The sequence below is a fragment of the Spinacia oleracea genome, chromosome 4, assembly GCF_020520425.1.
Source record: "Spinacia oleracea cultivar Varoflay chromosome 4, BTI_SOV_V1, whole genome shotgun sequence".
Taxonomy (NCBI): domain Eukaryota; kingdom Viridiplantae; phylum Streptophyta; class Magnoliopsida; order Caryophyllales; family Amaranthaceae; genus Spinacia; species Spinacia oleracea.
The window spans coordinates 84,039,123-84,052,155 of NC_079490.1; the positions used below are offsets into that span (position 1 = coordinate 84,039,123).

General features: G+C 36.5%; 1 protein-coding gene across 1 annotated transcript; it reads right to left on the minus strand.

Moving 5' to 3' along the window:
* Nucleotides 1-7,774: 7,774 nt before the first annotated feature.
* On the minus strand, nt 7,775-9,150 carry LOC110790638 (uncharacterized). Its single transcript, XM_021995422.2, has 5 exons — nt 8,911-9,150; nt 8,568-8,819; nt 8,388-8,480; nt 8,198-8,299; nt 7,775-8,002 (listed from the first exon to the last, which is right to left on the minus strand). Exons 1-5 carry the CDS (start codon nt 9,106-9,108, stop codon nt 7,955-7,957), a joined length of 693 nt encoding a protein of 230 aa, XP_021851114.1. The 5' UTR covers nt 9,109-9,150; the 3' UTR covers nt 7,775-7,954.
* Nucleotides 9,151-13,033: the final 3,883 nt, after the last annotated feature.

Sequence of the window (13,033 nt, forward strand, 5' to 3'; positions counted from 1 at the left end):
CGGCCAACAAACACGGTACGCAACAACTATAGCATGCTTTATGAACGTATTCACTAGTTGTAAACAGTAGTATCATGCATAGTTTGGTTGTCATCTCTGCACGCAGGAACCTTGGTTTGTACTGTCTAACTTGGATACGCTTATAGATGTTTTGAAGGGACTTTCACCAGAGAAAAAGGAACTTATTACTGACTACGGTTTTGGAGCTTTGCATGAATTGAAATGTAGAACTGTAAGAAAATAAATGTGCAAATGGATCATAGACCTCTTTGATCCGGACAATAGCACACTAGCAATCAACAATGTTGAAACAGTAGTGGCTCCAAGGCATGTAGATTACCTACATGGTTTTCAAGACTCTAGGTTTGATATCTCGGAGAAAGAACTTCCAGGTGAATGGGATCAAGAGTTCATTTCCTTTGCCACTAAGACCACTGCCGACTTGTCCACCGATGTTAGGAGATTGGAACACACGGATACGTTTTTCAAACAAGGGTTTACTATGTTCTTCATTGCAACGTTTGCTCCGCCTTATAAAAGATCCAGAGAGAGTATACTGCACCTTTTTGCTTAGCCACACAATTTTGATCCCTGAAATTGGGCAAAGTTCATTCTTGACAATACGTTGGCTGCAGTTGCAGGGTTTAAAGTTGCTGATAGGAAAACAGAGTTGGGAGGGTGCCCTCTATTATTGATGGTAAGGTCCTGCCTTGTTACTCCCAGGTTACATTTTGAGATTTAGTTGGATTCCACCAACTGTGCTGATAGGGCGTTTTTCCGTCGTTGAATACACCTCATCAAACAAAATTTATAAAACACCTAAACTACCGGCTATATTGACTATAGCGACAAGTATAGGGATCGTCCCATAGGAATGGATATGCTTGACTATTCAATCTATGCGTTCACAAGCTAGTTCGAATGGAATTTGAGTTTTTGAATTAATCTAATCTAAGCTAGAAATGCAAACAAATAAAGGAATTCTAGAGGATTCGGGAATCGATAATAGGAATCGAATCAAAGGAATAACAAGGTCAAGACATTCATGAATATGCAACGACATAGAAAATAGGGGAATGAAAACTAATGACGTGCTCGCCACCTCTCGGATGGAGCACGCGAAGCAACCTAGCCTATGGAAATCTTTCGCATAATCCTAAACTAGATAAGCTCGCATATAATAGGAACTATCATTCACTTGCATGAATTAAGCTCACAATGTCTTGCCAAACCTAATCATACATTACAATCTAATCCAATCGAATAGCATTCGCGACTACTACTCAATTAGTCATGGAAATCCTATCACTAAATCACATTTAATCACAACATCAATCGTGAATTTTCCCTAAAATTCCCCAAATTCAATGCCAAAGCTTCATCCCTAACCTCTAGACTAAACTACTCAATTAGCATGATTAACATCAACATTAAATTAATATTAATCCTAATCATGAAACTAATTGAACTAATGAAGCTAATTGAAACAATAAAATTCAGAAAATTCAAACCACAAAAATTGGGGAAAAATCAAGAACATTCAAAATGAGAAACTAATTCTAGAATTCAAGCATGAAATCAAAGCATAAATGAAATTAATGAAGCAATTAAAGAATTAAAGAACAAAACAAAAGAAGAATTAGAATTATACCTTGAAATGAAGAAATTGCATCAAACTTGAAGCACAAAAATGAAGAACAAAACTCAAACCAAAAGGAAAGAAATCTGAAAATTAGATGATTGAATTGAATTTAGAATCAAGAATTTGAGGCTAATAATCCTTAATCCTAATCTTTAATCTAAGCCCTAAACTAATTCTAGTGAGAGAATTCTAATTTTGAAATCCTAAAACTAATTACGTGTTTTACAAAAAAAAAGCCTAATTGAAGACTGCTGCTATTTTCGTGCTTTATAGTTGCAGCCCGCAACCCCATTCTGTCGCACAAGAGGACTTGTTTGGTCGCACAAACTCTGTGCGGTCATACAAGGACTGTCATTCGGTCGCACATGAAATTGAGGCCATTCTGACTAGCCACTCGTCCGCACAGACTGACCACTCGACCGCACAGGAAGCATTCGCTCGCACAACAGAAGCTTCGGTCGCACAGAATGGTAGCTGCGAGGTTGCTTGTATTCTGCTGCACTCTTGCTGCGTGTTCTGTGATGCTGCTATCCCTTGGCTCCTGCATTGCTGTGCCATGCTGTGGCTGCCACTATGCTAATCCACAACTGCTGAGTATACACTTCAAAGCAGCCATGTGAAGAGTTCACAAGCTGCTGCAAAGTGAGTGCACAAGAGCCACTGCAAGTGTGCTCGTGTATAGCTGTGAGTGCACAGCTACTGTTCGAGATGTTGCTGGCAGAGGTGTGCTCATTGCTTTCTTTGTCGCTGCACAAAGAATATCGTCGCTGCACTCAATCAAACAACGAATAGCCAAGTTATTCAAATCGCCTAGCACACTTATTAAATCGCGTAGCATATTTATTAATTCGTATCGTACTTTTGTAAATCGTAAAATCATTTTAAACATCGTCAAGCATAATGACACAATATAAAACACGTTAATACTCGAAACGACCCTTGCGCAACGAGAATGCACACAGAAGGCACATTTTAGAGCAAAAACGACTAAAATCTACGCAAGATGAGAAAATATTACGATTAATGCAAAAGTGCAATAAACGAACTAAAAACGATAAAACTAAGCGAAAATAATAATAAATTGCTAATAAAACGAACTAAAATCCTAAGCTAAGAGCGACATAAATGTCGCTCATCAAACTCCCCCAAGCTAACCCTTTGCTTGTCCTCAAGCAAAGCTAGAATGAGAAACGGGGAGGAGAATGAGCTTAATTATTCAAAAATCAAAATTACGAAAATAAGGACTACAAGAATGCACACTAACACACTTTCGTAGGAATCACGGTTGCATTTAAGCGCATGCAACAAGCTCTTTGAACCCCACAATCGCTCATGAGGGAGAGTGGGATCTCGCAAGGGTTTCCAAAGAGAAACACCCATAACTCTTCCAAAGATTTGAATCAAGGCAAGATCTAAAAATGAAAAAGATAGGAAAAGAAAATAGAAAAGAAAGAAAAAGGAAATGGAAAATGAAACTACAAAACTCAAGATAAGAGCCTTTATTATGGAACGAGCACAAAAGAATGCTAATATTACTAACAAAATAAACAAATGCATGCTAACCAATGTCCTAAATCGAGTGAAAGATTCAAGTGTCAAGCAAAGAGAACTAAGGGAAAGCACTAATAAATTCCCTTTCAACCGAGCATACCACGTCAAATCTCTAGATCCTATCCACCATTGAGAATAGCGTCTCGAGACGCCGCGAAGGCGCCGGAAAATAAGATTTGGCTACCCGACATCTTAGCATGACAATCCCAATCCATAAACTTGACCAAATCCTCCCTCCACCGACAATGACTCAACTCTAAAGGGTCAAGAGGACTTTTTAGGGTGTAACGTAGGCTAGGGGTAAGGTGTGGAACAAATTTGGAAATTTGGTGCTCATACCTAAAGTGAAGCGCAATGATAGAACTCAACTCAAGCAAAACGAACCAAATACAAACTCATACCACTTATTTGGGGTACCCCCAAGCTTATTCTACAACTATTCTAAACTACAACTCTTTTTGCACTTTTCTTGATTTGATTTTCTCTTTTTTTTGTGTTTCAATTGAAACTTTTCTCATTGCCTTATTTTTTCTCTATTTTTGGCTTTTTCAAAACTTTACTTTCTCTTTTTGCTTTTGCATCATTTATTCACTATATACACCATACTTCCCAAACTTTGCCATTCATACCAATAACAATCATTCCTCAACTTTGCATATTCATTCAAAACCAACAAGCATCATAACACAAAGCTTCACGATCACTTCTAAGGGTGAAAACAAAACAAAGGCTATTAGGCTTGTAATGTGCTCATAAGAAATGAAGGGGAAAAGACTCAAATGGCTAGCAAGGGGGCAAATGCAAACAAAAATATATGAGAAAAATAGAAAATAAAGTCTTAAACTAAAAAGAAAAATAGTCACCGAAAGAAATGCCTCTATCGTCCCCTAAAGTAGTTCGGTCGCGGTCTCGGGAAGGAAATAGTCAAATTCGGGAGATAAGAAAGTCAATGCTAAGGATCCATGCCACTCAATATATGTATATGTGTTTGCATTGGGTTAATTTGAACATGAACCTCACATGGGAGCAAATACCACTCTCTTCGGTTTCAAGTCACTAGAGAGATCGACACCATCTTACCACAAGCCAAGGGTTCAAGACGCATGCTACCCAAAGTTCAACCAACTTTCTTGACACCTAAATCCAAGATTCGACCCAAGACATTGAAAACCGTGCAACCATCTACCAATTAGGAATAAAAGAATTCTAGTCTACAAGTTCCAGTTTTATTTGCCCAAATCAAGAATAATGCCTAAAAAGCTAGAAAAGCTTGCCTTGACAAAGATCGAAAAGGAAAAAGAAAGAAAAGAAAAAGAAAGAAAGGAAAAAAAAAGAAAGTAAAAAGAAAATGAAAATAAAGAAAATATTCACAAAATCAATGAAACTAATCAAGAAATATGCAAAAAAATGGAAAATATTCACAACTCAAGCAATCCATCACACGGAGATCAAAGTAGCAAACAAATAGAATCTCCCCCCAAGCTCGAATTAGGCCATACCCTCAAGGCCTAAAACGAAACTAGGAGGGGCACAACTACCCATCCAACCAATGCCCCGCAATAAAGATGCCCAACCCAAAGAATGCATGTGAGTTAGAAGGATATTACCGGTGATGACGTGGGAGCAAGTCCCGCAAAGAACCGTAATAACGAACGAACTCACCAAGAAGAATAGCCGGACATGGCAAAGATGGATGCAAAGATTTCCTCATCAAGAAAGCTTGAGCCACAAAAACTTCAAAAATCAAGAAGAATTAGTATACATGGGCCAAGTAGCCAACACCCATAGGTTGCCTCCCGAGAAGCGCTCTTTTTACGTCATTAGCTTGATGCTTCTTACCTCTAGTAAGTACCCCGACAACGATCGCAATAGTTTGTCATATGCAATGGCAAACATATCCAATAGTAACAAGTAGGCAAGAGTCAAATGAGAAGCAAGCACAAAGTAGAATGCAACTCTATGCCTACAAGGGGTGGGGAATCAAAAGTAAGAAAAATCAAAATGAAAAACAAAATAAATACTCCCTTCTTCATGCTCCTTTGGTGAAGGAGAATCATTAGGATCAATGGAGGAAAAGGAATCCTCAAGCGGCGGGAGTTTTGACAAAAAGGGAAAAGAAATAGGAAATGAAGGATAAATGTTGAGTTTTCTCTTTCGGAAAGGGGAATGAGGGAAGGGAGTGGGAACAAAAGATTCACAAACAACTTCACTCACATCACATAAAGCACAAGAAATCTCAACATAAGATCCTTCATTCAATTCTAAAAGTTTTTGGTTGGCACATTCTCGTTTTTCCTCAATTTGAATCGACTTAAGCACTTCGAGGCAAAATGGAGCAAATAGATTTTCATCACCATCATCGATGCACTCACTCAAAGAGGAACGAGTAGCTAGGAACAAACTCTCCAATACTCAACTCCTCAATGTCATGCATCATAGGTGGCAATGTAGCCTCAAACTCTTCTCTTCTCCATGATACTTCCTTAATAGACTCTTGCAATAGGTTAGAAATTCCCAAAAAGCCTTTGATAACTTGTTGGAGCATTACCTCAAATGAATTCAAACAAGAATCTATTCTTTGCTCTACTTGAATTTCAAGATATTTTATCTAAAGGAGCCTCTCAAACAATGAGTTTGGAGACTCAAAATTCAAAGAGCTTAGGAAATTATCATGAAGAAAGAGAAGATTATCAAGTGAAATCGATTCGTCATTTTGAGAAACAAAGGAATTTGCCAATTTTTTTGGTTTTCAAAAAAAAAAAAAAAATGAAAAATGAACTAGACTAGCGAACTAGAATGAAAAATCAAACAATGATGCCATTCCCCGGCAACGGCGCCATTTTGATAGGGCGTTTTTCCGTCGTTGAATAGAAATTTACCTTATCAAACAAAATTTATAAAACACCTAAACTACCGGCTATATTGACTATAGCGGCAAGTATAGGGATCGTCCCATAGGAATGGATATGCTTGACTATTCAATCTATGCGTTCACAAGCTAGTTCGAATGCACTACTAGAAAAATCGGATACAGGGGCAAGTCATAATTGCCTCTAAAAATGGGGATTTAGCCTCTAATGGGTTTCTGAAGCAAAAAAGTGGATGCCTCTAATAAGTCCGTCGCTAATTATTGGTTGCCTCTAAAGGCCCCTTTTTGAGGCAACACAATGTGTTGCTTCTAAAAGCCCATACATTTAGAGGCAACCATATATCTTTGCCTCAAAATATAATTAGAGGCAACCCCATATTATTGCCTCAAAATATAATTAGAGGCATCCATTTATACTTGCCTCAAAATATAATTAAAAGGCAACCATATATATCTTTGCCTCAAAATATAATTAGAAGCAACCACATATTATTGCCTCGAAATATAATTAGAGGCATCTGTATATTCTTGTCCCAGAATACAATTAGAGGCTACCATATATCCTTGCATCAAATATATTTAGAGGCAATAGTAAAAGTTGATTCTAAAGACACTATACATTTAGGGGCGGCCATATGATTTTGCCTCGAAATATAATTAGAGGCAGTATAAACGGTTGTTTCTAAAACGACGTATATTTAGGGGCAACCATTTAATTATGCAACTATATATAATTAGAGGTAACATCTTGTTTTTAAAATAATTATATTTAGATGCAATTTAATATTGTCATAAAAGGTGTTTAAAGGCAACGAAAATAAAGATAGTGTATTGATAAAATAACAAAAGTAACCACCAAATTTGATAAGAATCGAATATTTATCAACTCCAATAATATTATTAACAATAAGAACATCAATTGTTGTCCAATCTCAAACAAAAAAACACCTTAGAGCTTGCAACAACGAGCAAGCCCAAAACAAATAAAAACCACAAAAATAACATGTCTTAGAAGATGTCTGATTGGTATATTCGGATATTACTATCACTCCTGACGGTTTAAACTTCCCTAGATTGGTGCATAAAAAAAAGTCACTGAAAAGTCAAATCAAGTCTAACAAAACGAAAAAACAGCAGCAAGACAGCAGCATACAGCAGCAAGACAGCAGCTAACAGCAGCAGTTTACAGTATCAGCAACAGCAGCTTACAGCAGTTACAGCAACAGCAGCTTACAGCAACAGCAGTTACAGCAGCTTACAGCAGTTACAGCAGCTACAGCTTACAGCAACAGCAACAACAGTTACAGCAACAGCTACAGCAACAGCAGTTACAGCTACAGTAACAGCAACAGAAACAGCAACAGCAACAGCAGTTTACAGCGTAACAGCAGCAGATCAACGTAACAACAGTAGCAGATCAGCGTAACACCTCACCATGCTCTTCGTCCACATCCTCATCCTCATCCTCGTCCCCCTCCCCATCCCCATCCCCATCCCATTCCGCATACAACTGCCATTATAGAATTATAATGTAATATATATTAATAATTAAAAAAAATTAAGAAAAAATTAAATATACTACTAGCATATAATAGTTTTAATTAACAAATTACCTCATCCATATCAAAACCCAAACGATCAAATATTTTTCCCATGAACCCTTTCATAAGTTCCATATTTTTTTTCATGACTTTCATCTCTTTCGTAAGTGCTTCATTTTTCTCATTGGCCTCCTTTGCCTCAATCTTTGCCTCATTAGCTTCTTTTCGCAGTTTTTCTCCTTCACTGAATGACCCATATAATGATGTAATGGAGGGGCTTACTCCCTTGCCACGATCACGACCGCGTTTACCAATGGGTTTAACTTTTGCATAGATTTCTTCATCTGTCATCTATATTTCTCCCGCCTCACGTTGCGCTAAAAGCTCTTTCATTTTTGACTGCGCAAAAAAAATCGTTAAGCATTACTAAAAGATTGAGAAACACATAACCACTACATATTGCTTCATAGAAGCTTTTATTTTTCAAGTTCTAACATTGGCTTATGTAACTAACAGAAGTGTTGAAACGATGGAAAAATTAAAATGCATCAACAATTAGCAATTAGTATATATATCAAAGCATTCATTTCTTACCATTGTTTCTTTTGCCACTTCAGTAACCGGTGTCTTATCCTTTCTTGAATGAGTTTCCTCGTACAATTTCAGCATGGTCGGCATTACTTTGTCACGTTCGAACTAGTATTACAAAGGAAAAATAGATTAGCAAATTGATATTTTACTCTTTTTTATTAATACAACAATCGTAGCAAGCAGAGAGTATTACCATGTCTTCAACTTTTTGAGCAAAACTCTTTGTACCAGAAGTGTGTCCGACATCTTGGTAAGATCGATTTTCGGTATTTCTTGTACTCTTACCCTATATTATGTAAATTTAATTGGAAAATGAGAAGTAGAAAGATCGTCGACGGATATACGGAAAAAGATTAATATTATACGTAATTACCTTAAACTCGTCTGATCCAAAGTACTCAACAAGCCATTCCCAGTCATCTTTGTCAACATTTGGTGGCCTGTTTTCTTCTTTAAGCCTCTCCTCGTCTGTGCTCTCAATATCATAATAATCAGCTTTCAGTCTTGCACGATAATTCCTGTATTTTTTATTCAAAGATCCCATGATGTATGTTTTCCTTTCTTTTTTTATTTTTTCACGTTCCCCTTCATCTTGATCATCCTCAAGTCCAATATCGAATTTTTCCTTGCAAACAAAAGTACAACTCTTAGTAAAAATAAATATGACACGAAAAGTATATGAAAATTATTTATTACTAAACAAGAAAAACTTATACCAGAACAAGATCCCACATCTTCTCCTTATTCTCTTCTGGAATTTCTGAAAATACTTTCAACTTTTGAAGTGGGGCATTAAGAGGATCTCTAACAAGGGAGCCACAATAACTTGCAAGACAAGCTCTATTCACACCAATAGGTTGGCCTTTTATGTTGAAATCCACTTTTTTCTTCTCACCGGGTCTCATTTTTGCCATTTGAAGATTTCTTGTAGGACCTCTAGGAGTGACGGTCTTGTATGTTTTCTTGTTTTTCTTGTTTGCTGTAGTACATGTATATATAGCTTAAACCTGACTCAATACCATTGCAAAGAAGAAAAAATATTAAATTAGAGAGTATAAAATAAGCCATACCAGAATTATCCTCTTCTCCCTCCTTGTCAGCAAGTGTCTCCTGATCATGATTTCTCAACATGTTTGAAATGATATTATTTTCTTGATTTTCTAAACCATAGTTTCTTGTCTCGTCTAGATCGTTACCGCCTTCTTGATCTTCTACAGCATTATTATCATTGTTCTCAACAAGTTGCCTCTCATCATGCTCTAAATCAAATGTATTTTCATGACAAGTATCAGAATATGTAGATTTAATACATGTTCTGAAATAAAATATTTTACCAGACTGATAGGTGGGGGGTGGGGGTGGGGTAGGGGGAATGTGCTGCAATTATTAATATAATTCTTATTTACCAAATAAAAAGAATAACTTATACCTCTATGGAGATTATTGTTTTGCCTCTCCTTTAACGCCTTTTGTCGTTGACGGTCTAGCAAACGTGAATTAAAGATTCGTCAATTTCTAATAAATGTGTACTTTAACCATATACGAAATAACATTCAAACTCTAATGAGCAAATAAATAAACCTTCTTGAAAAGTTGAGAGGGTTGCTTTAATTGTTTCCACTTCTTTTGATCCATGTGTTGCTTGTTTTTCCTTGTTCGGTCTTGATCTTAATAACTTGGCAACTGACATCGGTGGAATAAAGTTGTTTTTTTCCCCTACTCCTTTGATCTCATTATTTTTAACCTGAAAAAAAAAATCAAATAAAAAGTAAGTTTTTCGTGACATTTGATAAGTATACAGTTCATAGAGGTTCCATTAAAAGTCTAAAACCAACAATCTTTAGTTCTTTACCATATAGATATAGCACAACTTGTTGCAAGCTTTCATTCTGAGGTTACATTAGCATCAAAACATGCAGAATCTAGAGAGGTGGGCTAATTCAACAATACTCCTAAAAAACCTCTTTTAACTGAAACATATATTGAATTGACAGGAAGGAGTGCCACTGCATGCTTTTCTTGACCCCAGAGAATGATTTTGCAGGCAAGGATCAGGTAAATTCTACTTGGTTGATTTAATTGAGACATATTATCATCGCTTCATTTTAGTTCACTCCTATACTTGACAGGAAATTTGACCTTCACTGCAATTAACTAAAATTTTGTTGCAGACAATCGGCTTGGATACGGGTCTCAATATCAACAATGCTCATCATCTGAAGCACAACTAAAGCTCATTGAAGGATGAGAGCAGACTATAAGTACAGTACTAAGCAGCTTACTTCAAAGAATACAAAATGTACAGGCTGATCGATTGCAACTTCCCAAATAATTCAGATTTAATATGTAGGAAAATAGTCAATGACCCTTTTCTTTTTGTATAAATAATCAACTAATTTGCCTCAAGTCAGATTTAATATGTAGGAAAATAAATCAAGAATCCATACATCCCTTATCAGTGTAAAACCCTGATGACAGAATTCAGAAGTAGGCATTTGTAAAAAGATGCCTCCATAAATTACGGTATAACTTAACTACTATATGCATTAAGCCTAACTGAACTAAACTAGTACCAAAGGATTAGAAGAAAGTAATACTCTAATGTGATTGACTGATTGTTCAAATAACTGCATTGTACTCTCTCAGAAAGTGACCTAAAACATCATGAACATCAAGTCACTTATGCCATATTGCCATAAAAGATGTGGGTGAGAAGCTAGCTAACTCAATCAATCATGAATATCAAGTCACTTTAGGCCATATTGTCATAAAAGATGGATTGGAAGCTAGCAGTGAAGAAGAAGATGGGACAACTCTCTATTTTACTGAAATGGAATGAGTTAGACCCTCCATCTAAAGAGGAAAAGGCGAGAAACGAAAGAGTATGTAGGATTTATCAGCACAATAGAAACCCATTTGTAGATCATCCAAGTATGCTAATCTGATTTGGAAACAAAGTCAGAAAAGTTCTTCTAACACCTTGAAGCTGTGGTCAGCCATCCAGCAACTAGGACTCTGGAAAACATAACACTGATACCGTTGCATTGCGCTCTTGTACAGTTGTACGGGTACAGTAGCTGTCAATCTAAATTCTCGACTTCTTTTTGTGTTATGAGTGCAGTTTCTGTATGAAAATAAGTTAGTTATTATTTTCCCTTTCAACTCTTCCCCTTACTGTTCTGTTTTGTCTTTACTTTTGTCTTTCTCTTGAATAATTTGACAGTGTCTTCAAGTTAAAGATAATGATTTGCACAGTACTTCTGATATCCAGTTCTCGCAGTCCCATATGCCACTAGCTGCAAGCTAATAGAAAACTGGAATGGAGTTTGTGGACATCAGAGATTGTTCTTCTTACAGTTTGGTATAGAAAGAACAAATATATTTTCATGTATAGTTTTTCTTTATTCAGGCAGATTTATTCTGAATATTTCCAGAAACTCTTTCCTGCATCAAAAAGCGAAGCATGGCCGAAATTACTTCTTCACTAATTACCACTGCCTACTTGATAGCCAACAAAAACTGTCTGGAGACCAGCAGAAGATTGTTGTTTTGTTGAAGGAAAAAAACAAATCCATGGAAATAGAACTAAATGAAATGCAAGAGAGGTACTCAGAGATAAGTTTAAAGTTTGCAAAGGTACTCAAGGTCTTTGCAACAACACCAAAACAGTAGGATAAGAGTTCCGCAGCACTGCTAGAACATTAAATGCAAAGTGCTGACAGCATAAAAATGACTTAAAAACTCATAGCTCCTGAACTAGTACAGAGTTCATACAGATCACCATCAAACATAATTCTTTGCCTTTCTAGAAGGCTCAAATTCAGCTTGAGAAAAAAAGGAGAGAGTGAGGATATTCAGGGCTGTTTTCCAAGTCTTTATCTACAAGCTAAAAGAAAAGATCCAAGAAAATCCTATACAAAGTTTCTTTTTCGGTACAAACATAATAAATGCTATATTGCAGGCCTGATGTAATGAAAAGACGCATCAGAAATGGAAATAAGTGTAGATCAAGGCTGCTCCCTTGCCAAATTTTCCATATCAGCCTCCCTCTTCTTCAGGTTTACGTTTAATATGTAGGAAAAGAGACACTGGGACAGCTATTTCTCGATCACAGGTTTAGGTTTGGCCTCGATGGAAATGGAGCACCTAACAACGCATCTTCACAAACAAAGAACTATGAGATCACCCATAACTCTTAAGTCAGGTTGCAGATAAGATTTAAGGAACTATAATTTGTTTTTTAAGAAACTTCAATTTTTTAGCGTTTTCTTGGAAACTATATAGCTAAGACTCTGAGAGCCTACTGGGAGCTACACACTCAGTTATGGCATGAAGATATAGCCGGTGCACAAAACTTATGTCAAAATTAGATGAATGAAATAATTATGTCAAAATAAGTGTATCAGTTCACAGGGAAGGGTAAGTGAATTAGGTAATTAAACTGAACATACTAAAAATCATTTAGACTTCCGGTTTGCTTATATCTCCTGGTTTGCTTATTTTGGTAGCTAAGACGTTGACTTTTTTTATTTTAGTCTTGGGGACCCATACAGTTTCAACATTATCCCTAACAGCCAAAAAAAACATTGTCTTTACAATAATTTTGTTGATTTTAGCACCCTAAACAATCTTATTATTGACAAATCACATCAAGTTGAAGAACTTGCAGACAAGGATATAATCAATTTAATAAAAATTTAAGTCTCTAACAACTGTGGCAACTTATGCTATGCAAACAGCAAAGATCAACGTCGAATACATCTGATATCATGGGAGAAAATTCAGAAACCCGGGACTAGCTACTGCTAACCAGCGGAGGCATGAGGTTTTTGTGAGCTG

Coding starts and splice junctions, on each gene's coding strand:
- LOC110790638 (XM_021995422.2), bottom strand. CDS start 9,108: ATGGCAAAAATGAGACCCGGTGAGAAGAAAAAAGTGGATTTCAACATA. Junction 8,481..8,567: donor TTGGATCAGACGAGTTTAAG/GTAATTACGTAT, acceptor TACATAATATAG/GGTAAGAGTACAAGAAATAC. Junction 8,300..8,387: donor CTCAAAAAGTTGAAGACATG/GTAATACTCTCT, acceptor TTGTAATACTAG/TTCGAACGTGACAAAGTAAT.